Source organism: Equus przewalskii, chromosome 8 (genome assembly GCF_037783145.1).
Source record: "Equus przewalskii isolate Varuska chromosome 8, EquPr2, whole genome shotgun sequence".
In the NCBI taxonomy this organism is placed as follows: Eukaryota; Metazoa; Chordata; class Mammalia; order Perissodactyla; family Equidae; genus Equus; species Equus przewalskii.
Genome location: NC_091838.1, coordinates 46686289 through 46710774, shown reverse-complemented (window position 1 = coordinate 46710774; position 24486 = coordinate 46686289). Strand labels below are relative to the sequence as shown.

At 34.2% G+C, this 24486-nt stretch overlaps 1 protein-coding gene across 21 annotated transcripts in view; it reads right to left on the bottom strand.

Moving 5' to 3' along the window:
- Window positions 1-24486, bottom strand: part of VPS13B (vacuolar protein sorting 13 homolog B) — a 777317-nt gene that overhangs the window by 524768 nt on the left and 228063 nt on the right. The window contains exon 20 of one of the 21 annotated variants that reach the window (XM_070631848.1): window positions 21439-23517. The exons of the other annotated variants lie outside the window; for them this stretch is intronic. Within the exon in view, the coding sequence (XP_070487949.1) occupies window positions 23447-23517 (71 nt within the window). The 3' untranslated portion in view covers window positions 21439-23446. Of the gene's footprint in view, window positions 1-21438; window positions 23518-24486 lie in introns of those variants that run through there. 21 annotated transcript variants of the gene reach the window in all.

The window sequence follows — 24486 nt, the reverse complement described above, 5'->3', positions numbered from 1 at the left end:
GAAACAACAGAGTATGAACCATCTGAGTTGATGCTTATTGTCATTGCTAGTATTTGGCTCTCAGGACAATTTTAAACCATGTCAGATAACTATGTTCTAAGCAAGATCTTAAGTAGAACAGCCCATGCTTGAATATATCTTTACACTCTCTTGTTGACCATGCTACAGACCTTCTGAAGAAGCTTCACAGTAGACTTTAACTACTCTCAGACTGCCAAAATGAACAGAAATTAATCCCAGTGAAACCTGAAACCTACATTCTATTCTGGGCTGGAGTTAGTTACCAAAGAGCTCCCTCATTAAATATTTACTGGACAATTACTGAGTACCAGGCATACAGCTTTCTCAGAAAATTTCTCAGAATTGTCATCAAGACTTGGAGAGGATGACCACTTTTTCAGGTCTGAAACTGTCTCTACCAGAAAAATGCATAGGAAAGGCAGGGACCCAAACCAAACAATTTGTATAGTCTAGGGAACTGACATGAGAGCAGGTCAAGTACACACTGTCCAACACTAGTTTCCTAAAGCAAAGTTAACTCGTACTCTGATTCTGTTCCATCCTTTTCTGATAAAAAAATTATTTCTATAGGTCATGTTAATGACCTTTGTGACTTAGTACAGGGTGCAGAGGATAACAAACATCAGGGTGAACTATCAAGGAATTAAGACAAAAATGTTTAAGAACCATTGCTGTAGGTTTTCCACATGTCCTCATTACCATCCTAATAATTATCACTATTCCTTTTCTTTGAATAGATTCCAATTTCTCCAAATCCCTTTGTAAATGCAGATAACAAACAGAACAGGGAAAGGAACCAACATAGGACTTTTCCAATAGCTAAAGCCTTTGCCTATTTATGCTTCTTGCCTCCAGGAAAAAATACACAAATCTTTGACACAAATGTGGATTCCATTCAAATTAAATTCTCAATTCAAAGAATTAAATGAGCATTCATGTTCTCAATTTCATAAACAAAACAAATTTAAAGGAAAATTGCTTAATATTAAAAATTCAATTAAGACATTGTAATCATTGTCCACTAGACTAATATGACCAAAAACCATGACCAATCCTCAAATTAAAAATTTACTTTAGATTTTTTTTTTTTTTTGGTCTCTTTTTTCTCCCCAAAGTCCCCCAGTACATAGTTGTATATTCTTCATTGTGGGTCCTTCTAGTTGTGGTATGTGGGACGCTACCTCAGCGTGGTTTGATGAGCAGTACCACGTCCGCGCCCAGAATTCGAACCAACGAAACACTGCGCCACCTGCAGCAGAGTGCGCGAACTTAACCACTTGGCCACGGGGCCAGGCCCTAAAAATTTACTTTAATTGTTCTCTTCTGTTCTCTTCAGTAAAGATTTGGAGACCTTTTTTTATGCAAATTTACATTTATAAATCCAGATCAACATAAACAGCAGCAGCATAGTCTTGGGTCCTCAAAACCTCAAAAGACAGAGTCTCTCCTCAGGAATAAACTGTTACCTTTATTAAGTGAAAACACTAGTGATCAAGTTAAAACTCTAAATTGAACACTTCAATTTGATCTTATTAACTGAATATATTTTAAGAGAGCACCTATACATTTTAGTGGTGTAGGAGATCTCAAGCATCTCACAAAAAAAGATAGTTATTTTGCTCTATACTATTAGTAAAGAGCAGTAACAACAAACGGCTCTAAGATAAGAACAAAGTTTTATAAATAAAGACAAAAGCAAAGAAACCAACAACCAGGTCTCTCATAGAATCACACAACTAAAGGAACACACAGTCTTTGGACACAGGCAAATAGGCCCTGATTTTATTGTGTTTTCCAACACTTGAGGGCAGCCTGTTTGGCTTCCTACAATAATGTAACACAGAAGGCAAAGAGAGCTTCCTAGGAATTTACTCTTTGATCAGCAACTCAAAGAATACAAAAGTCTCACCTTCTTTCCTGCATATTCAAAAGAGATCTAAGAAGTCTAGAAATCTCTTGCATTGAAAAGAGGAGAAATGAGATTGAATAAAATTAATTATGTATTATGGCTGTCTTAATCCTTTTGCTATCCCACATCACATGTCTTGTATGACAGAAGTTAAATGAATGGTCCATAACCTTACTAAACAAAAAAAGTTATTTGCAAGTAAAACAAAATTATAAATGCTTTCAAATGAAAATTTTAAATTTACCATTTCAGCACTGGAAACGAAGAAAAAGTTTATCTGATATATGTGTAATAGAGAATAGATTAAAAAAATTTTTTAACTTTTTACAGGAAAAAAAACATGGTCATTAATATAGTCATCAATCTTAATTATTTAAGCAGATTCAAAAAATTGTGCATAAAAGAATCTTCAGTTTTTAAGATAACCTAAAACCATCTGAACCAATCTGAATTATAATCAGATAGGTTTTCAGCAATTTTATAGAATGCTTCAGAATTAGACTTTGAGAATGGAGTCTGTAACCGACAATAGTTACTTGTGGAAGTGACTGAATGTTTATTTAAAGAGGACAATTTGTTAAATCACATGAATGCTAAACATTTATTTAGTTTTAAAGATTTCAGCACTCACTGGCTCAGAACCAAACTTAAACTCTGAATAATCAAAGGCCAAGAGCAAGCAGATTTGCAAAAGCAGCAATGCTTGACCTAAAGGTGAGCTGGTGGAATAAAAGGGAGAAAAAACAGAAAAATTTAGCTTTTTCACACTGTAAATGTCAAAGCAAAGTGACTGCTTTAAAAATTTTTGTTCATAATCATCATTATATATTTAGGTGAGTTGCAATTTTAATAAACATTTACTTGAGGAAAACCTCAATAGTTGTTAAGATTCACCATTCTATAAAATGTAGAGCAGCATTTGCAAATTAAATGCTTCCTCTTTTAAATAAATTGTATGGCAATTTAAAAAGGAAGACTAGGGGTCCCTTCCAACATTTTCAAAGTAATTAGTCTCATTAAAATTGCCAGAAGTAATTATTCTATCTTAGTCTATTAGTAAATGGTTTGAATTGACTAAGATGAAAGTTAAACAAGTCAAATAACAGGACAAAGATAGCAAATATTTACTGAGAAAACACAAAGTGTAAACTTTAGTTGGCCAAAATCACAGAAGGAGGAAACAGAGGGTTGAAAAAGAGGAAGAAATTATTGATGCTATATTTTTAAAAATCTATGTAACAGAAAAACTATTAGAAATAATCAACAACTACAGCAAAGTAGCAGGGTATAAAATTAACGTGCATAAATCAGTAGCATTTCTATACACTAACAATAAACTAACAGAAAAAGAACTCAAGAACTCTATCCCATTCACAATCGCAACGAAAAGAATAAAATACCTTGGGATAAACTTAACCAAGGAAGTGAAGGATCTATACAATGAAAACTACAAGACTTTCTTGAAAGAAATAGGCGATGACATAAAGAGATGGAAAAACATTCCTTGTACATGGATTGGAAGAATAAACATAGTTAAAATGTCCATACTACCTAAAGCAATATACAGATTCAATGCTATCCCAATCAGAATCCCAAGAACATTCTTCACAGAAATTGAACAAACAATCCTAAAATTCATATGGGGGAACAAAATTCCGCGAATTGCTAAAGCAATCCTGAGCAAGAAAAACAAAGCCGGCGGAATCACAATCCCCGATTTCAAAACATACTACAAAGCTACAGTGATCAAAACAGCATGGTACTGGTACAAAAACAGGTCCACAGATCAATGGAACAGAATTGAAAGCCCAGAGATAAAACCACACATCTATGGACAGCTAATCTTCGACAAAGGAGCAGAGGGCCTACAATGGAGAAAAGAAAGTCTCTTCAACAAATGGTGCTGGGAAAACTGGACAGCCACATGCAAAAGATTGAAAATTGACCAGTCTTTTTCACCACACACCAAAATAAACTCAAAATGGATCAAAGACCTAAAGATTAGGCCTGAGACAATAAGTCTTTTGGAAGAGAATATAGGCAGTACACTCTTTGACAACAGTTTCAAAAGAATCTTTTCGGACACTGCAACTCCTCAGCTGAGGGAAACAATAGAACGAATAAACAAATGGGACTTCATCAGACTAAAGAGCTTCTTCAAGGCAAGGCAAAACAGAATTGAAACAAAAAAACAGCTCACTAATTGGGAAAAAATATTTACAAGCCACTTATCCGACAAAGGGTTAATCTCCATAATATACAAAGAACTCACACTGCTTAACAACAAAAAAACAAACAACCCGATCAAAAAATGGGCAGAGGACATGAACAGACATTTCTCAAAAGAAGATATGAATATGGCCAATAGACACATGAAAAGATGTTCATCATCGCTAATCATCAGGGAAATGCAAATCAAAACTACACTAAGATATCACCTTACCCCCGTTAGATTGGCAAAAACATCCAAAACCAAGAACGACAAATGTTGGAGAGGTTGTGGAGAAAGAGGAACCCTCATACACTGTTGGTGGGAATGCAAACTGGTACAGCCACTATGGAAAACAGTATGGAGATTTCTCAAAAAGTTAAAAATAGAAATACCCTATGACCCAGCCATCCCATTACTGTGTATCTATCCTAAGAACCTGATAACAGATATCTCAAGAGTCCGTTGCACCCCTATGTTCATCGCAGCATTATTTACAATAGCCAAGACGTGGAAACAGCCTACATGCCCAGAAACTGATGACTGGATAAAGAAGATGTGGTATATATACACAATGGAATACTACTCAGCCATAAAAAAAGACGAAATTGGCCCATTCACAACAACGTGGATGGACCTCGAGGGCATTATGTTAAGCGAAATAAGTCAGTCAGAGAAAGACGATCTCTATATGACTCCACTCATAGGTGGAAATTAGTATATTGAGAAGGAGATCTGATCGGTGGTTACCAGGGAAAAGGGGGGGTGGGGGGAGGGTACGAAGGGGGAAGTGGTGTACCCACAACATGACTAACAAAAATGTACAACTGAAATCTCACAAGCTTGTAATCTATCATAACATTAATAAAAAAAAAAAAAAAACCCAAAAAAAAAAAAAAATCTATGTAACAAAGATCAGGATTAACAAGGGAAGGAAGGTCCTTAGTTTTTTACCACAATCCCAACTAATACCCTGACATTAGCAAAGCAACATAAATAAATAAGAAAAACATTAGGATTCTGAGAAAGGAACAGCTTACTGATGTAGACCCTTATCCTACAGGTCTCTTTCAAACAGAAAGAAAACTATCATATTTCTAATTTAATACTCTCTGGGACATTGGAGGCCATAATCCTAAAGAGCTAGCATTCTCAGCTAAGATTCACAAGTTACAAAACAGGAGAGAAAAGACACAGATGACAGTCCTGGTCTCTATAATAAGCAATCACTCTCTCACATACTTTTAATATTGGAACATAATGTGACACACAAGAGTTAAATAATAGTAAGAGTAAGCAAGTATTTATTAAATGCCTACTAGTATTGGACAATAAAGCGGTGAATAAAAAAGAGTTCCATCCCACATGAAGCAAGTGTCAGGTACCTAAAATATATAATAATATTTTATCTACTCAACAAGTCTGTAAAATATTATCTTCCCAGTTTTACAGAAAGGAAACTGAGGCTATGAAAGGTTAACTAACTTACCCAACATCACAAGGTCAATAAGAAGTCAGTAAGCAGAAGAACTTAGAATTGAACCCAAGACTGTGACTCCTGCCTACACCTGTGCTCTTTGTCCTAGAACCAGCAGCTTCTATATGAGAGTTGCACCACCCTCTAGAGGTATTTTTGTAAATCATCTTTCTGGTTGTCACAATGATTAGGTGACACTACTGACATTAGACATCAACTAAGAATGTTAAAGTTGTTCAATACTCAAAACAGTCCCTGCACAACAAAGAATGGTTCTGCATCCTTCACAATTTTCAAATACCCTGCCAGACATTCATGAGTGAAAAATTTGTCCATAACTACTTGAACCTAGAATCGAACTCCATTTTACATCTAAACACACAGTGGTTTTCACCCACTTCAATAAACCCCAAAGTTCCAGAAATTTAGCTATTAAGAATATCGGAGAAATATTATGAATCATTGAGAATTTGACCAAGAGCTATTTATCATTTCATAAAATCACATCACTCATGGATACTGCATTTGAGTATTTGCACTGCCAATTTATCAGACATGTAAGCAGGCAAGATAGGTAATTGTGCAGAGGTGGCAGGCTCAATGTCTTACCTGAGCACTTCATCATGTCTTCTAGTCATCAAATTACACTCTAAATATTGAAAATATATGTTTCTATTATAAATTTCTGTCCTCTTATTTCTCCCTTACTATGATTATGGCATTAGATTGCTTTCTTCATAAGTAATCAGCTTAAAAAGGTATATTAACTATGAATTTCATATTGAGATAGTAAAAGACCATTAGAAAATAAATGTTTTAGAGAGGAGCACTAGATTTGAGAGGGTTGAGAACCACTACACTATATCATTGTGCCCCTAACTGTGAGACTATCCAGGCTATATCCTTGGCCTTAATATAACACAACTGAAACCAACCCAATTATAAGATTCAACTCTACTCATGAAGACTTTCATATAGGTTACTCTTGATGGCAGGATTTCCTTATATTGAACTAAAGTTCCTTAATCTACAAATTCAAATTTGTTTATTCTTTTCTTTCTCTTAAAATAAGATTACTATGCAGGACAGGATTAGCTACACCAGAAGTACCATTTGGAGGCTATATTTTATCATTGAAATTTATTTATCAATAGCTCTCTTTTATTTACTATATTTCCCAGTAAGCTCAATGAATGTTGGTTCAAAGAATGATAACTGATTCTTTGTTCATGTATGTTCACAAACTGAATAATCCAATACATCAACCATTTTATAAATGTTTTCTGCTTATCATTTTTTGTTTCAGTATATAGAGTCAATATTACTCCCATCCAATAGGAAAATTCACAAAAAGAAGGCTTAATTTGCAAAGATAGTAAATTAGAGCAGGTATCCAATGGCATTAGTTTAATATCTGAGTTTGAAAACTAAAATTAAGGTTTAAAATGTTAATTGTTAATTCAAGTTTTCCAAGGATACCTAATTTTCCTAACATAAAACACAATAGTTGTTTGGAAAATAGGAAACAGGTATCCTCTACTAGCTTATGTACTGTATGGACTACACAGTACCTTGACGCATGCACCTAGATTCATGACAAAACTCTTTTAAAAGAATGAGTTGGATAATTCTTGCCCCACTGCAAATCCTTTTTAATAGTGAACAAGCCCTCCAATACCTCTCACCTCAAAGATAAGACAAAGATGCCACTGGTTATATAATAACTGAACGCTTCAGCTTCTCTAGACCTTTTTCTAAAGTTCAGGTCAAGGGCTGCTCACTAAATGATTATGCAAGATATAACACTATGTTGGACTGTCAGATCTAGGATAATGGTCAAAGAGGTCTTCCTTATAAATATGGCAAGCAATACAGCAGATGAATTGATTACCACTTTTAGCCACAAAAGATGGCCCTACAAAGTCCATTCTATACCACCTGTGAAGTAGCTCCAAGGGTATGTACCATTTCCTGTTGCCTACATGCAGTTGCTTTTCAGTTACATCACTGCCCCTACATTTCATTATATCTAAGACATTATTAGTTATAAGACTCAGAATTATTTAATGTATCACTAAATAAGAAAAAAATTCCCAACAAAAGTCTAATAGGAAAGTCCTGCATAAAGTTGATACATCAAAGCTGTCAGTGTAATGAGAAATAAGAAATAAGCCACACCAAGCAGAAAGGTAACTTGTTTGACTTAAGCTTTACATTGGGTAGAGAAACAAATAAAAATCTTTGGGAATTTGAACCATCAGCTGATATTCATTTAGATTTGCCGTCTGAATCCACATTATCAATGAAGTCCAAAAAATTCTCAAGCAGATAATTTAACTTATGGTAGTCTCAAGTTCTAGTGACACCAGATGAGCAACAGAAGCAAACAGATATCCTCTCTGATAGAACTTGACCTCAATTCAGGCCATCAGCAACTGTAAGATATCACTGACTATGCAAGAACTCCTAATTTCAGAGATGTTAAGATATGGAAAATTACAAAACTAATAATCAACGAACTAGCATAGAAATGCTTTCAGAATTAACAAAACAAATGAAATTATACTTAGGGAATAGAACAAAAAGGATTCAGTATCTCAATACTTTCAAAGAAGAAAAAAACACAAAGTTTTCAAATGAGGCAAAAAAAAACAGTTTCCAGCTGGGGATTACAGCTTCTTGCTCATAAACTGGAAGCACCTCTTTCTTAAGGAGGACTTGAAGTAAGTTTCAAAACTTTTCTTTGCTTTTACATGTGTCACTAAAATTATATAACTGCACAAGCTGTAAAGCCCAAGGATAGTAATTACTAATATTTTAAAAGAGCCGAACTAACTGAAAAGTTAATATTTTCAAATATAGTTAAAAAGGAAATTTAAAGCTTAATCCCATTACCTCTGATGTCAAATAAATAATACAAACATATATAGACATATACATACAGATATATGGAACCCTGAATTAGTGTCACTCTTTATCAAAACATTAAAGATGACAGGTGAATTTTTGTATGCTCTTTGATGTTAACCAGATTCAGATTCACAATTTTATCAGTACTGAATCCATTAGTACCTCTTTGACAGATCCATAAGAAAGTATACTTTTTACTCATATACTAATACTTGTTTAATTGAGTTAATTAATCACAGCCTAACCAAAATATCTCAAACAGACCTCACACAGCATTCAAAGTGTAGCTTGAAATCTAACCCTCCCTCCCTTTCTTTAAACTAGCTTGGGGGATGAAGTCAATAAATTGCCAATTAATAACATACTTGCTTTGATGATTCTTCAGTAATTTACTGTCATCCCACTTCATAAATTTTTTAGTAAAAGTTCTGGGATTTCAAAAAAGATATCGTTTCCATGGGAAAACTCAGTTTAAGAATTTTCTGCTGCCAATAAACCAATAAGACAAACTAGCTGATAATCCTCCCACACTATACTGTGTAAGTATAAGCACTCAACCAGTGAAAGTTTAATTTGTTCCGCCAATGGCACAGAAAACTACTCAAATATATTCACTAAATAGATCTGAACATTAGTCTCTTGCTTTGGGGTAAGGCCTAGGTTAAACTAGGTTGTTCACAGGCAAAAACAAATAGTCTTGAACCTAGTAGTGTCAGTGCAATAAACATAACTAGTATCCCACTACCAGAGCCAAAGTGCTCTGCTCTTTATATGCTCTATCAATTTCTAATGAGAATTCATTGCTACGCAAGGCCAGCCTCCCCCAAACAGCATTCTCTTCTCACTTAAAAGTCAGATACCCCTAAACAATGAAGGCATATAACCCCTACCACACTAGCCTTGCTGGCACTCTAGATATCACTTTTACCTCCTGTTCACATAGTCCTGACCTCTGTATAATTAGATTCTTGGTCTCTTAACTAACTCTCAGGGAAAACTCCCTAACTGACATATTTATCCTGTCCACCCAGGTCTCTGGCCTCTTATCCTGTGAATGACACATTCCTGTCTTCATGCCCTCCAAGCACTAGTCCTCCTAACCAATTTGCCAAATGCCCTTAAATCAGCTCACTGAACCTACTTCACATTGATTACAATGAGTATGCAAAAAACGGGGGGAAACTTTTATATTTCTAGTTATCTGATAAAACAAAAATAAATAGTATTAATAAAATAAAACATTTAGAACTAAAAAGAGTGCTGCCGTAAGCAGGTTAAGTGAGAGGCAGGCACTTTTTGACATAGTGACTAGTACAAACAAGAAAGAAGACAAGAGTCAGGCCTGTTTGCCTAGTGGTTAAGTTAGGCAGGCTCCACTTCGGCAGCCCAGGTTGTTCCTGGGCACAGACCTACACCACTCTGTCAGTGGCCATGTGTGCCAGAGGCACACACACTAAAAAATAGAGGAAGACTGGCATGGATGTTATCTCAGGGTGAATCTTCCTCGGAAGAAAAAAAACAAAGAAAGAAGACAAAACCAAACAGTTATCGCCAAAGTAGTAAATACATAAGAGGAAGAAACTAGCAGAATGACTAATGTCAAATAGGTAAAAGCTTGGATTTCAGTCCATTTCCTTATTTTTGCCTTTTAAGAATAATTATTAACAATTAATTCTCATTCTTTACCATTAAATACAGGTTTACCATGTGACTGTCACCAAAGATTTGGTTCTCATTCAAAACCATTTATTAATTCAACAAACTTTTATTGAACACCAACCATACGTCTAAAACCAAATATTAAGCATTCAAAGATAGATAAGAAATAGTCTCTGTATTTGAGCTGCTCACAATTTAGTGGAAGACACTGACAAAAATTAATCATCAAATTTTGATAAGCGCTTTAATAAAATATTCAAAAGAGGTTATAGAATGCAGAGAAGCAAACATGAGGGACACCTAATTTGTCTTGGGAAGGAAATTTGCAAATGAATTTACAATGGAAATAATGCTTCAGTCAAAAAGCATGGTAATGTTTCAGCTTAATAGTGGAGAGGAGAAAAGCAGGGAGCTTCCTATGCACTGAAATTTGTATACATGAATGGAAATGGTAAGAGAGAATGGCATGTTCATGGAATTGAAAATAGTTCCACATAGTGGGAGGATAGTGTGCATATGATAACACTACAAATGCTACATGGTAGCACAAATTTAACACTTTATTTTTACAGAACTGATTGGAACTATCCAAAGCTGGGCACACTATATCAATTTCTTTTCATTGGGTATGATGCTTTATTCCATTTAAGAAAAAGTTTTCTTTTAAAGCAATCACATTTGCCAACAGAAAATATGAACTTCATCAAAATTTTCCTTCTTTCCTTATATCTGAATATCCTCTGATAGGAAAGTAATTTCTGATAAACCAGAAAATAAAGATTACTTTATTTCTGTTTTTTGGGTTCCAGTCACAAACTTTTGCCATTACAATAACTACTAACATTTTTATGTGCCAAATCTTATTCTAAAGGCTTTACTCACATGAATTCACTTAATCTTCATGCAAATTCTATGAGACAGATACCATTATTATTCCCATCTTACCAAAAAGATAACAAAGTTACTGATGAGTCCAGAAACTTGCCTATGATCACAGACGTAATATGTAGTGGAGCCAGGAAACAGTCTGATTTCAAAGTTCATGCTTTTAACCACTATACTATGCCATCTGTCATAAATGATATTATTCTAACAAAGTATTATTATGCAAACATTTAAATTTATTCAGAAGCTGTGGAGAACTACAGATAGAAACAAATAAGTGGATATGAATGTAAGTGAAAAAGCAGATCTCCTTAGCGTGACTTCTGTAGTATAAATTTCCTTTCAGACACTGAACCACACCCTGCACTAACTAGTCACACAAAATAAATAAGCATGCTAAAGATGCATTGTGGGGGGCTAAGCACAGGACTTCTGAAGCTGCTTCAAAATCTTGTTATTACTGGAATTTCACTTTTGGATTTACTGATCCTAGCATGAACCAGCCTTTAAAATATTTGAAATATTCTTCATTCCTAATGTCACCTCAATTCCTTTAATGGTGGTATCACTATAGAGACAATATAGCGGGTTAGTTACAAAGTTAAGGCACAGTATGAATTACAGGGAAATCTGAACCATATGAGAAATGTGTGCCTATTGCCTCTAGCATCAATTTTGTGAAATAATGACGCTTTATCTCTTCTCTTTCTCAATTGCTTAAACAACAAAGTAAGACCTTTTCATCATGTTACTCAGGTAACAAAATTGCTACTGGTATTTAGCATCAAAATGCTGAAGTGCTAATCTGCAGCACTAGGGATTGCCCTAGTAATCTGGCTAGAGAGCATAAGGCAATAGCTAGATAACTCTAGTAAGAGGCATAAAATTCAACATCTTCAAAACCCTGAATGATGACTTGATAGCAGCCTGGGTGCAGCAGAAAATCTGGATGGCCCTGCTTTCTTAGACCGAGTCCCCTTAGAGACAGCCGAAGCAAGGAGCTATAGAGAGACAGAACTACAACAGAAGCCCTCTAATTTGACAGTACGAGTACTGTCTCAGTTAATGGGGAAAAAAAACAAAGTGAGAAATCATAAGAATACATCTATACCCTAAACATTTTCTTTAAAAATAAGACACAAATGCATATTCACTCACTGATCTTTTTTTTTTCTTTTTAAAGATTTTATTTTTTTTCCTTTTTCTTCCAAAGCCCCTCGGTACGCAGTTGTATATTTTTCAGTTGTGGGTCCTTCTAGCTGTGGCACGTGGGATGCCGCCTCAGCATGGCTTGATTAGTGGTGCCATGTCCGCAGCCAGGATTCAAACTGGTGAAACCCTGGGCTGCCAAAGCAGAACATGCGCACTTAACCACTCGGCCAAGGGGCTGGTCCCCACTAATCTTTTGATGTAGATACGGCCAACAACTTCGAATTCAAGTTCTGCCTCATCTTACATAACCACCTTTAATGGATCATCTACAATAACTACTTTCAACTTTTCAAAAAATAGAGGAAATTGCTGTTCCACAGTTACTGTGAGGATACAATGAGACAGTACCCTTAAAACAGTGCCCGCCACAAATGAGCACCCAGTAAAAGCTAACATTTTCATTACATGCCCAGAACTTAATTTACAAAAAATGACACCTATATTAATTCATCTGATCTTTTAAATAACCCTATGAGGGAAACTAGTATTTATTAATATTCCCATTTCCCAAATGAGAGTACCTAAGATACACAGTACATAAGTGACAAATATCCAATAAATGATACAGCTGAGACTTGAATCCTGCTCGAGAGTAATGCAGGCAATCCCTCTTGAATAGCTAAGTGAAGGAAAAGGAGAACTAGTGAGGGAACACAGGAAGACTCACCACATCTCCCAGTAAATGCCCTTGTACAACTAACACCAAGGCTGGAAGGAACAAAGCAGTAAGGACCTGGAAAACTGTAATCTTAACCAAACATGTATTGGGGCTGGTCACAGACTGACTTGGGGTTATAGCAATAACTTTAAGCTCCTACCCATTGAGTTCAGAAAGGTCTAAGCAGATGTTAAGGAATCATTGGTTTAGGATACAGAAGACACCCCACATAGCAATGTTACTATGTTGCAGTTGCACGCTTTTACAGTATTTACTCTACAACCAATGTTTTCTTGAGAAATATATTTTTGTAAAACTGACAAATTATTTTTCAAAAGTTGACAGGAAATTATCTAGAATAAGTGAACTACTGTTTATCAAAGAGCAAACTAATGCCATATGTGCTATTCACTCAGGTTTAACCAGAAATAAAGCAGCCCAGGTCGTTATTTCGAAACTGGAGATAAGAAAAGGACATATGAAACAAACAAGGGCATATGAACTAATATTATGCTGGAGGGGAGCCCAGTACGACTGTGCTCACCCTTGGCTTTACAGACAGACACACACACACACAATGGTTTGCACAAAGGGGTCTAAATAAGGCAGCTGTAGGGAAGGACATCAAAAGATAGGATTAGAAAGAAAGATATTCAAAGATTTAGAAACATACACACGTCCCATTTGTAAATAAAACTTTTCTTTGTGGCACATGCTCCTTTTAGATGAGCAGGTTGTAGTTATACAATCATATATCAAAAGACAGTAAAGTATACTACTTAGCTCGTGTTGATGATAAATTTATTTTTTTATATGTAAGGATAGACAAAGAATCTTTTCTTTGAAAGCACAATAGAACAATAAACAAGTGAAACATAAATTCATATTAAGTGTGGATTCATTCTGCTGATGAAAATAAAAATACTAGTAGTAACAAAAAAATTATTTGCCAAACTGCACTAAGTATTTCACATACATAATTTCATATAAGCCTACAAAAACTTAAGTGGTAGGTGCTAGCTCTTTACCTTGGCTACCTTTAATCTCTAAAACAAACCCTATAAGGCAGTGGATTTGTTTTACAAATTTTACAGATGAGAAAATGAGACTTGGAGATTTAAGTAAATTTCTCAAATCACAAAGACAGTTAAAGCCAACAGTTATTTGAAAACAGGTTTGCCTGATTCCAAAGTCTAATCGCTTTCTCCTAAATAGTGTTAAGCAAACGAAATTGAAGAAATGATTTGTGAAATAATTTTGAGAGTAGAATTAAAGCATTAAAACCTTCTAGGAAAAATAAACTTACATGTCAATGACTGAGCTATTCTCATGACATCTCAGAAATTTCCAAGTAAAGAGAACCTTACTTTTAAACTAAAATGTATTAATTATGATACACACAGGAAAGACCCATTTTAATTCTCTACAAAGTTAACCATTTGCGTTTTAAAATTTGTAGTTATACTTGTTTAACAAGAATTAAGTAATTGAAAAATAAACTTTAATGGTTCTCAAGTGCAAAACAACACAGCAAAACATGCTTTAATAATTTATTTTGTTAGGCAAGTTCACAAAGATGAATGTTAACAAAATTGTTCACATCACTTTTAATATTAGTAAAAAATAAGAAAAATCCTAATATCCACTAATAATAATATCCACTGAGAAGACACTTATATTCATTTCAATGTAGGCACACAACAGAAGGGTACAGTGTCATTTAAAATTAGGATGAAAAGCTGTATTCATTAGCATACAAAGATGGCTTTAATACACTGGGGAGTGAGAAAGCAGTTATATAAGAGAATGTATGGTATGAAATCATTCATGTACGATTGTATATTTATATATCTAAGCACAGAAAAATTATCTGAAAGGATGTTCGCCGCAATATTAACACTAGTTAATCTTTAGGTCATAGTATATCAGGTGAATGCTAATACTTCTGTATATTTTTCTGCTTTGCTTGAATTTTTGCATTAAGCATTTATCATAACAAGAATAAAAGCGTATTCTCATTTTGGAAAAAGAAAAAAGAAGAATGAATCAGTACATAATTTTACATATTATTCAATATGAACATGGTGAGTAATGATGTCTGTTATGTAAACCCTTAGAAACCTAGGTAATCCGTACACCGATTTTTTAAAAAAACCTGTTTAACAACAAAAATAGCTGGGAAAGTCTCCAAATTTTCCCAAAACAAATTTACAAAGACAAATTTACAAGTTTATTAAAAATTTATGGGTACTAGAACAACATATGCTCTTCATACCCTTGACTTGGTCTGGCACAGAAATGCTATGTGCACATGTAATATCTGAATACATAATTAAAAGAGTCACAAAAAAGGCAAGTGAATCAACTCTAAACCTATTTTTAGTCTTAATAAATAATTACACTCTGCACATATATCAGTGTTTTGTTCCTTTTATTTTAACATGATTTATGACCACTCAGATTCTTCCTCTTTCAAATTCAGAACAGGTCCCTTCCGATCATAAAAATCTATTAATGAACCTTTTTTATAACACATTTAAAAGTACACTTCTCTCATTACCTCTTTTCCAAGTACACTGTTCATAGGTATATTATTAATCTATGCATGAAGTTACTACATAAGTAAAAAACTACAAATGTATTAACAATGTACTAAATCCTGGTATATCTCCATAATTCTTTTTCTATGGCTTAGTTATGAATATCTGTGAAATCTCAGTATGTCGCCAGCATAATGTCTCTAAATATATGATCATTAATTGTTTGTCAGTGAGGATGCTATCTTATACTTTTACCATGAGAAATATTTTTAACACATCAACTTAAAAAAAGAAACTAGTCAAATATGGTATCATCAATACTGCCTACAGCAATTAACCAGCCACATGGTGCTTTCCTCAATTTTACTTCCATCCTTCTAATGCTGTGATAATACACCAATTTTATTAGAATAATAATTTTACTGTCACCAGCCTGAAAATCACTGCAATAAATAATAACAGTAATATTAATGAACATATTCACTTGGTTCATGATGTGACTGGTGACCTCTTTATACAATGGACAATCAATATAAAAGTATTCTGTGCCTGGTATTACACTTATTTAATAGATTGAGAAACAATCAAAGTGAGATCAAGTGATTTATACAAAGATTGAGTTCCAGAGTTAAAATTAGAATTCAAGAGTAGCAGGCTGGAAGTTACAGACACATTTCTTCCTTCATAACATGAATCTTTTCTCAGTTATGCTCTATTATTTCATGACATTTCCTAAAAATCCTCTTTGGACATCAAAATGGTAGAGAAAATAAACAAGAAGCACAAATAATTAGTTGCTTTCTTTATAAGTAGTTGTGATTCAGAATAAACCACAGCCTATATTTTAGGAAAAATATAAAAAGTTTGCACATGAATCGATTTAATATATAAAATTTACCCCAGAACAGCAATATGTGGAGCATCATATTTTGTGACCCTTAGACATAAACACATTTTAGACTTCATTTAAAGAAGACAAATGAATTTCTATTATATATAGAAATTAGTTTATATTTTTAGTGATCTCAGCATATGCAATAAACTTAAGCAAAGTAAGTCTATGTGTTTAATTTTTGTAAATTTAAATATACAATATCTAAACACGATCTTTTAAGCTATAAACTTCAGAGGCTTACTTCAGAGGCTATAATCATTAAAAGTAATGGACAAAGCTGTTCAGTAATTAAATTGATCACACCTCCCTGAAGGCCAAAAACCTAGTGGATGACAACAGAACTCAACATTTTCCAGCTGCTGGGGAGTCAAGGCTTTCAACATTCGGATGTGTGCAGGCATCTTATTTTCCCAGGATTTCAAAGTACACATGCAGGCTGCTGTTCAGCTATTATAAATGAGTAATTCAAGTAGGGCATGGCTGCTTCTTGTCTTAACTTGATAAAGACGTTTCACTCTAAATGCATCAACAGTTAGGTTAAGTCATCCTTTCACAGGCTGACTGAGACTTACTTATGCCATGCTTTGTTAACAATGAATCGAATAAAAACAGGTTTATTAACATGTGCATCTGTTTTTCTAAGGCTAAAAATCAAGTTCTACTTAATAATTAACTCCAAGCTAAACCACATAAACTAAATACAATCTAACAATCCCAATATTTATTTTAATTTTAAAAATTTGGCTTAGAAAACAAAAGCAGTAATAACAAGTATTCCAAATATTTTATATTTTACATCACATTGTAAAATTTTAAAATTTAATACAATTTTCTGATTACACTTATCTGAAAATACTGAAATATTTTGAAGCGAAACTACCTTAACATAAACATGTACTAATTGCTTTTCAAAAACAATTATACAATTTATACTTTTACAACAATATGAACTTGAACTAATAATTACTAAACATTTAAAACAAAATAATATAAGCCAATTGAAAGTATTTGCAATGCTTAAATACTAAGAATTTCCAACTCAAATAGAGTCTTTTATCATTTCAGGCTTAAATATCAATGCTTCTCTGAGAAAACTTTCCAGAAACATTCAAGCCTCCCTTCTTCTATTGAAATTAATCTCGCCCCTCCATTTTCAGATAGAAGTACTTTTCCCCCAATCAAATATAGCATTTGTTAAAGCTAAGCTGGTTTCTAGAATTAGCTGTATGTGTATACTGCTCAATGGGGACCTGCATTGAATACCCTTTTACACCAGCCTCTAGCAGTGTCATGCCTGCAGCTAGCAGCCAATAAATAAAATTAAATAGAATTCACTGAACTGAATAATCAACGATTTGGTGTCTGAATTTCTCCAGTCTTTGCTCTTTGTTGTAATGGTAAAGAGCATAAGTTCCAGAGTCAAACCAACTGGGTTCTATTTAAAACACTTAGAATAATACCTGGCACATAGGAAGAACTAGAAAAATATTAATATTATACTGATTGCCTCTATCACCCTAAATAAAACTGGCTTCTTATTCCTTTGTTTTTCATCTCAGTGAAAGGCATTCCACTGTGTACCCAGCTCTCCAAACCAGAACACTGGGTACTTGCCTCTGTGCCCTTTCTCTTAGCCATCATATTTAATTAACCATCAATCCTGTTGATTCTAACACACTACAATCCCACAAATTTGTGTAATTCCCTCCATTGACATTATCATTTTTTTCACTGCAACATGCTCCTACCTGATCTTCCTGACTCCATCCGGTCTTTTACCCTCATCCACACTGCTGCCTAAGCTGGTTTCCAAATCATAAATACGAGGATAGAAACTTTCAATTGCTCCATTTGGAACTCAGTACAAAACTTTTAAAATGACTTTCAAGGCCTTTCATAATCTGAGGGGGCTTGCTGATCTCATCAGGCATTAACTCTTATCATGTTCCCATTCCATTCTAAACTGCAGGTGTACAGAACTTATTTGCAGTTTCCCCAAACCTGACCCATTGATCTCCTCTAGCTCATAATAGAGGTCTCAGACATCTGGGACGTGACTGATTCCAGGAATCCTTTCCCAAGTCTGGGTAAAGGGTTTCCTTCAATGTGAACCCATGCTACCTTGTTTTATGGCAACATTTTAACTATCTTTTGGTTATCTGCTTACCTATATGTCTCCCTCAATGAACTGTAAACTGATTGATAAGTAAAACGGTCTTTTCTATCTTTATATCCCAAGGTTCTAGCGCAAAAAAAATAAGTGCTGAATGAATGAAGGTAACTACCAGGTTACCTGAAAAGGGTAAAGACTTAAAAGAATATACATAATGCAAACAACAACAGACAAGAAGAGTCAGTCTTACCTCTTCCATTCACTAGCTGCTTGACTCTGATGACAACATTTGACCAGCTGTAAAACATTTGCTTTATTCTTTTCTTCTGAACTAGAAATGACCTTGAAAGTCTCTCCTTCTTAAAATATTTGTATTCTTCTACACAGGATTAGTAATTACAACAAAACCTTATTTTAAGGATAAATGGTAATTGATGATTTAATAATATCAAATTGATTTTTTCTTAAACTTTTACCCAATAACTGCTAGTTTAATGTTGCCTATTCTTTCTTCCCTCTTTCCTCTCCATTCAGTGGCTGCCCATAATCCTGTCAGAGGGTTTTAGATGCATCATGTCCTTTCTTCCCCCAAAGATGATTCACTAAGCTCTGCCTGCCTTTCATCATCTATAACTCATTATTTCAGAAAATTTCATGCCCACATATATAAATGAATACTCTTTAAATTCTTGACTTTACTTCTCCTGTCCCTCTGTCAACTCTTATCCAATCACCTCAAGAAAATGTTCTGTTTCTCTGCTTGAGTCCAGAAGTAACCCTAATCATAGCAAAAAATCATAAGTACTGCTTGAATGAAGAAAAAAGGAGCTATTTGGAAATGAGAGTAAAAACAAGAAACAGCAGCATTATTATCAACCTCTAATGTCCTGGAAATGCCAACAAATATCTCTAAGTGTCTCTAAAAGTATCTCTTTACTATTCCATTCTCCAAAGTCTACTTTTATCTGAAGTAGAATAATTTCACATATTAAGTTTATTGATTTTTTACTTATTCTTCCATTAAAGTACTATTTTTTTACTTATTCTTCCATTAAAGTACTATTTCTAACATATTACCCCTTATTAGTTTTCATTTAAAATTTAGCGTATTTCAACTTCATTGTGAGTTCAACAAAAAAAGAATTTTATCAGTTGGCTTTGGATTTTAACTGTGACAATTCTTTGTTCCTACATAAAAATGCATTCAAATATTCAAAGAACTAACTTTCAAGTGAACACTTAAATCAAAACTCATTGAAGGTTTTCTGTTTTGTACTATTCCAAATAGTTGACCAATGATAAAATAAAATTTCAAACTATATTTTGAAAAGACATATTTTAATTATAAATAGAAAACAAATTAAAGGAAAAATAAAGTCTTTTTTTTTTAAAGATTGGCACCTGAGCTAACAACTCTTGCCAAAATATTTTTTTTTCTTTCTGCTTTTTCTCCCCAAATCCACCCAGCACACAGTTGCACACTCTAGTTGTGGGTCCTTCTAGTTGTGGCATGTGGGACGCCGCCTCAATGTGGCCCAATGAGTGGTGCCATGTCCGAGCCTAGGATCCGAACCAGCAAAACCCTGGGCCGCCACAGTGGAGTGCACAAACCTAACCACTCGGCCATGGGGCTGGCCCCAATAAAGTCATTTTAAATATTTTAGTCACTAGACTAACACTATCTAAGGAGAAATGAAAATTATGCTATCTTGAAATCTGATATTTTATTCAGATATGCACTAAGACCCCAAACAACTTTAAAAACTAAGCTGTAGATTCTGTGGCTTTCAGGACATATGTGTTTTCAAAGTGAAATTTTATTTAAATATTAAAGGTTATATAAGAATTATTGTACAAGAATGCCTACTTGTGCTCAAAATAACCATAATAATCCATAAATAACTTAGTTAAAAATAAGTATTTTGGAAAAGAAATAGTTAAAAATGTTTATATTTGCAGAAAATATCAAATACCACAGAAGAGTAAAAATATGAAGGGGAAATGACTCATTCCATCAAGCACTGATAATCACTGTTAAAAAGGAATTTCTTGGGGCCAGCCAGGTGGTATACTGGTTAAGTTTGAGCACTCTGCTTCAGCGGCCTGGGGTTCATGGGTTTGGATCCCAAGCATGGACCTACACACCCACTCATCAAACCATGCTGTGGTGGTGTCCCACATAAAAAATTGAGGAAGATTAGCACAGATGTTAGCTCAGCAACAATCTTTCCCAAGCAAAAAGAGAAGATTGGCAACAGATGTTAAACTCAGGGCCAATCTCCCTCATCAAAAAAGGGAAAGTAATTTCTCAAAATAAAAAGTAATTTTTCCATGAATACATAAATATATATTAAATATACATTCATACACATACATTGAAATTTTGTAAAACTAGAATATTAGATGTAAGTTTATATTTTTATTTTTTCACACAAGCTTTTAATATGAACTTTTCCTATGATATATATTTTCTATTGGCTGATTTAAAAAATGCTCTTCCTATGAATATACACTAATTTATTTTATAATTTGTCTATTATTGGACAAAGATGATTTGTGATTATTATAAATAAGCTGACATGAATACCCTTACATTTTAAATAAAAGCCTTTAAATGCATCTCGTGTTATTCCTTTAGGATATAGTCTTGAAAGTGGGATTACAAAGAATGACCACTCCTAAGGTCTTTAATAAATTTTGCCAAGCTGATCTCTACAGAGTTTGTACTGATTAAAAGTCCCACCAGACTTTTCTGAAAGTGCTTATCTCATAAATTCCTCAGCTTTTAGTTTTATAATTTCTTAAATATCAATTTCACAGATAAAAATTCTTCCTTATTATTGTTTTAATATTCATTACTTTGACTACTTGTTAGTTTGAATTTTTTTATGTGTTTTTGATCATTTATATTTTTTACTTTTGCCTCCTTTGGCCTTTTTCCTGTGATGTATTTTTATTTTTGTTTCTATAATTGAGTTCTAGACAACTTTGTCTACTATATTCTTGCAAATACTTTCACGGTATTTTAGAATTCCATCTTTTAAGTGGAAAAAAATCAGGTAAGATGTAACTTTTACATTTGAAGGAAAGCTTCTAATAGTTTAGCTAATACTACATAAAGCATTTAATTCTTGTAAGAAATATAATAAATTATCCACTAAAATAAAAATGTCATAATCAAGAAAATGTTACTTTTGTGAGGTTTGGGAACGCCTCTTTCTTGTGTGTACCTAAAGCAGTGCCTGATATAGAGTAGGTATTTAAATACTTGTTGTATGAATACTTTTCCCAGGAAAGCTTTTTTTAAGTTACAACACATTATTTACTTAAAAACCAGATTAGAACATTTTATTTATTTACTCAATAAAAAACAAAAAGGCTTTTTCTGGAAAGTTGTAGATACTGACAAAGCACCTGGCTAAAGGGAACTTAATATCACAAGATTTCAAAAGTTAAACTCAAGGTCTACAGAAATTAGCCCAGAATTATTCAGCAATCAATACCTCCTTCAGACATGAGGAAACTGTTACTTCATCACTGCCCTCTGCCGGTGGTATTATTTCCCTCTAATTTTCCCTCCATGTACTGAATCTCTGTCTCACAAAATTACTTCTGACCTGCCACTATATTTAAACCAACCACAGCTAAAAATAGCCTTACCATCTGGAACTTAGTAAGGTTTATAGGAAAAAAAATTGTGCTTCAATGGAAAGTTCTGCATTGTTTAGAGTACACCCTTCCAGGTTATGAGAGATTCTAGGGGAACTCTGCACCTTTCATTGTCTTTGAGCTATCTTACAAATCTGTAAGTCGTAGATAACTGATAGCAAGGCAGAGTAATTCTTGACTATAGATGCAAATAAATTCTGTCAGGTATAAATTCAATTGACTTCCCTTCCGCACTGTAGAAGAGGCTGGTTTTGAGTCCATTTCCAAGTTTGTTACAGTATTACTGGTCTATAAATGTCTTTTTGTGTGTGTGTGTGAGAAAGATTGGCCCTGAGCTAACACCCACCAATCTTCCTCTTTTTGCTTGAGGAAGATGGCCCCTGAGCTAACATCTATGCGAATCGTCCTCTATTTTTCATGTGGGACACTGCCACAGCACGGCTTGATGAGTGGTGTGTAGGTCTGTGCCAGGGATCTGAACCTGCAAACCCTGGGCCACTGGAGTGGAAGGCATGAACTTAACCACTACGTCACCGGGCTGACCCCAATGCGCCCATTTTTTTTAATTCTCCTTTGATCTGGTTGTAATATCTGCCTGGCTCTCTCACTGATAAAGATGTTACTAATTTTTAACATTTGTCTATTTTGTATCTGTAAGAGCAATGATTTTACTTTTTTCTTTAAATTATTCCTTATCAGGCTGAAGTCAGAGTACATTTTTCGTCCAGAGATCAATTGAGAAATAAAATGATATGGGCCTGTAGACAATAGGGCTATGCCCAAATGACAAAAATCATTTTCTTTGAGTCATCCTGTATCTACCAAATACTTATCATGTGCTTGTCATGACTCCCTGCCCTTAGGAACTCCTAGTTTCATGGGGAAGGAATCTATAAACAGGACTGTTTGCCATGTGATATGGTGAAAGTGCTGTGGTACTCCTTAGAAGGGAGTAATCACTTGGGAAGGGAGAAGAAAGGAAAGGGAGGATGAGGAGGAAGAGAAGGGAGAGGAGTAAGGTCGAAAGTCAGAGGAAGGTGAAAATAAAACAAACAAAAACACTCTCAAAAAAGTGTTTAAACTCTTACATGTTAATGGACAACTGACTCACATCGTTTATTTACAAAACAAAGCAATGGCACAAGGATAATTCCTATGTACACTATACTGACTAAAAGGGAATGCAAAACCTATCAAGTTTCTTCTGGAAGAGATAAAACAATTAGGGAAAGAGTCAGGTAGCCAAGACTGATATGAATTCCACTCATAAGCGTCTTGTAAATCAACTGCTACTGGTTCAGTAAGGCTTCTACTTCTCTTTTGGCCCATATGACAGCTACTATACAGCCAACTTCAAAATCTGGACAGGAAATGCAAAAATAAAAACTCAGAAGACGTATCATTTTCTAAAATAGAAAACAAACTGAAGCAATAACGGTAGTTTTTTGATCCATACAAAACTATACAAAACATTACATATTTTATGGTGAAGTTCACTTGAAGCCCATTACAATCTGAAATACTTCTTGTATAATAATTTACTATTGACAAATAAGCTACTACTTACTTACTTACTTTGAATATAAATTTCCTTTTACTATAAAAACAGTATATATAAAAAAAAAAGCAAAAATTTTGGCCTTGTGCTATAAATGAGGGAAACAACTGGGTCACCCACAAGCCTCAAGAGATTTCTCCCATTGGCTCGCTTCCAGAATCTGGGACCTTTCAAAGGAGCAAGCTAAGTAATTTCCTGTTGCTATTGAAACTGTTCTTGACTCCTAGCATCATGGCATTCAGGACAAAATCTAACCTGGAAGGAGGTTAGATTCTGGGACTAGGTAAAGGATTTGCTCCTAGTTTCAGAACTGCATATCCACAGGTTTATAGAGTTAACTTGAAGAAAAACTGAAAGTGGATAGGGATCAGTTAACACATAGAGAACGAGGTAGGAAAGGAAAGGACTCAAGAGAAAAACCTTCAGTTTTGAATGAAAAAAATGATTAATATAGGGAGTATTTTGGACGGAGTAATTAACACCTAAAGTTTACATTCTCTTTTATAGTTACAGTGTACCTGAGGGTAGAGTATTTATATAACAATCGGAGCAATCCATAAGAATATCCTCATTTTACAGGTGAGAAACCAATATTCACAGAGGTTGATTTGTTTAAAGTAATATAGCTTATAATGGATAAAGTTGAACTCAGAATATAAGCCTTTTCATCATTCATTCATTCAGCCTTGGTGTTTATATGCCTATCTCCTCAATATATTAGAAGTTTCTTTACAGAAGAGACTTTGATGTATCATTATATTTCTACACAAA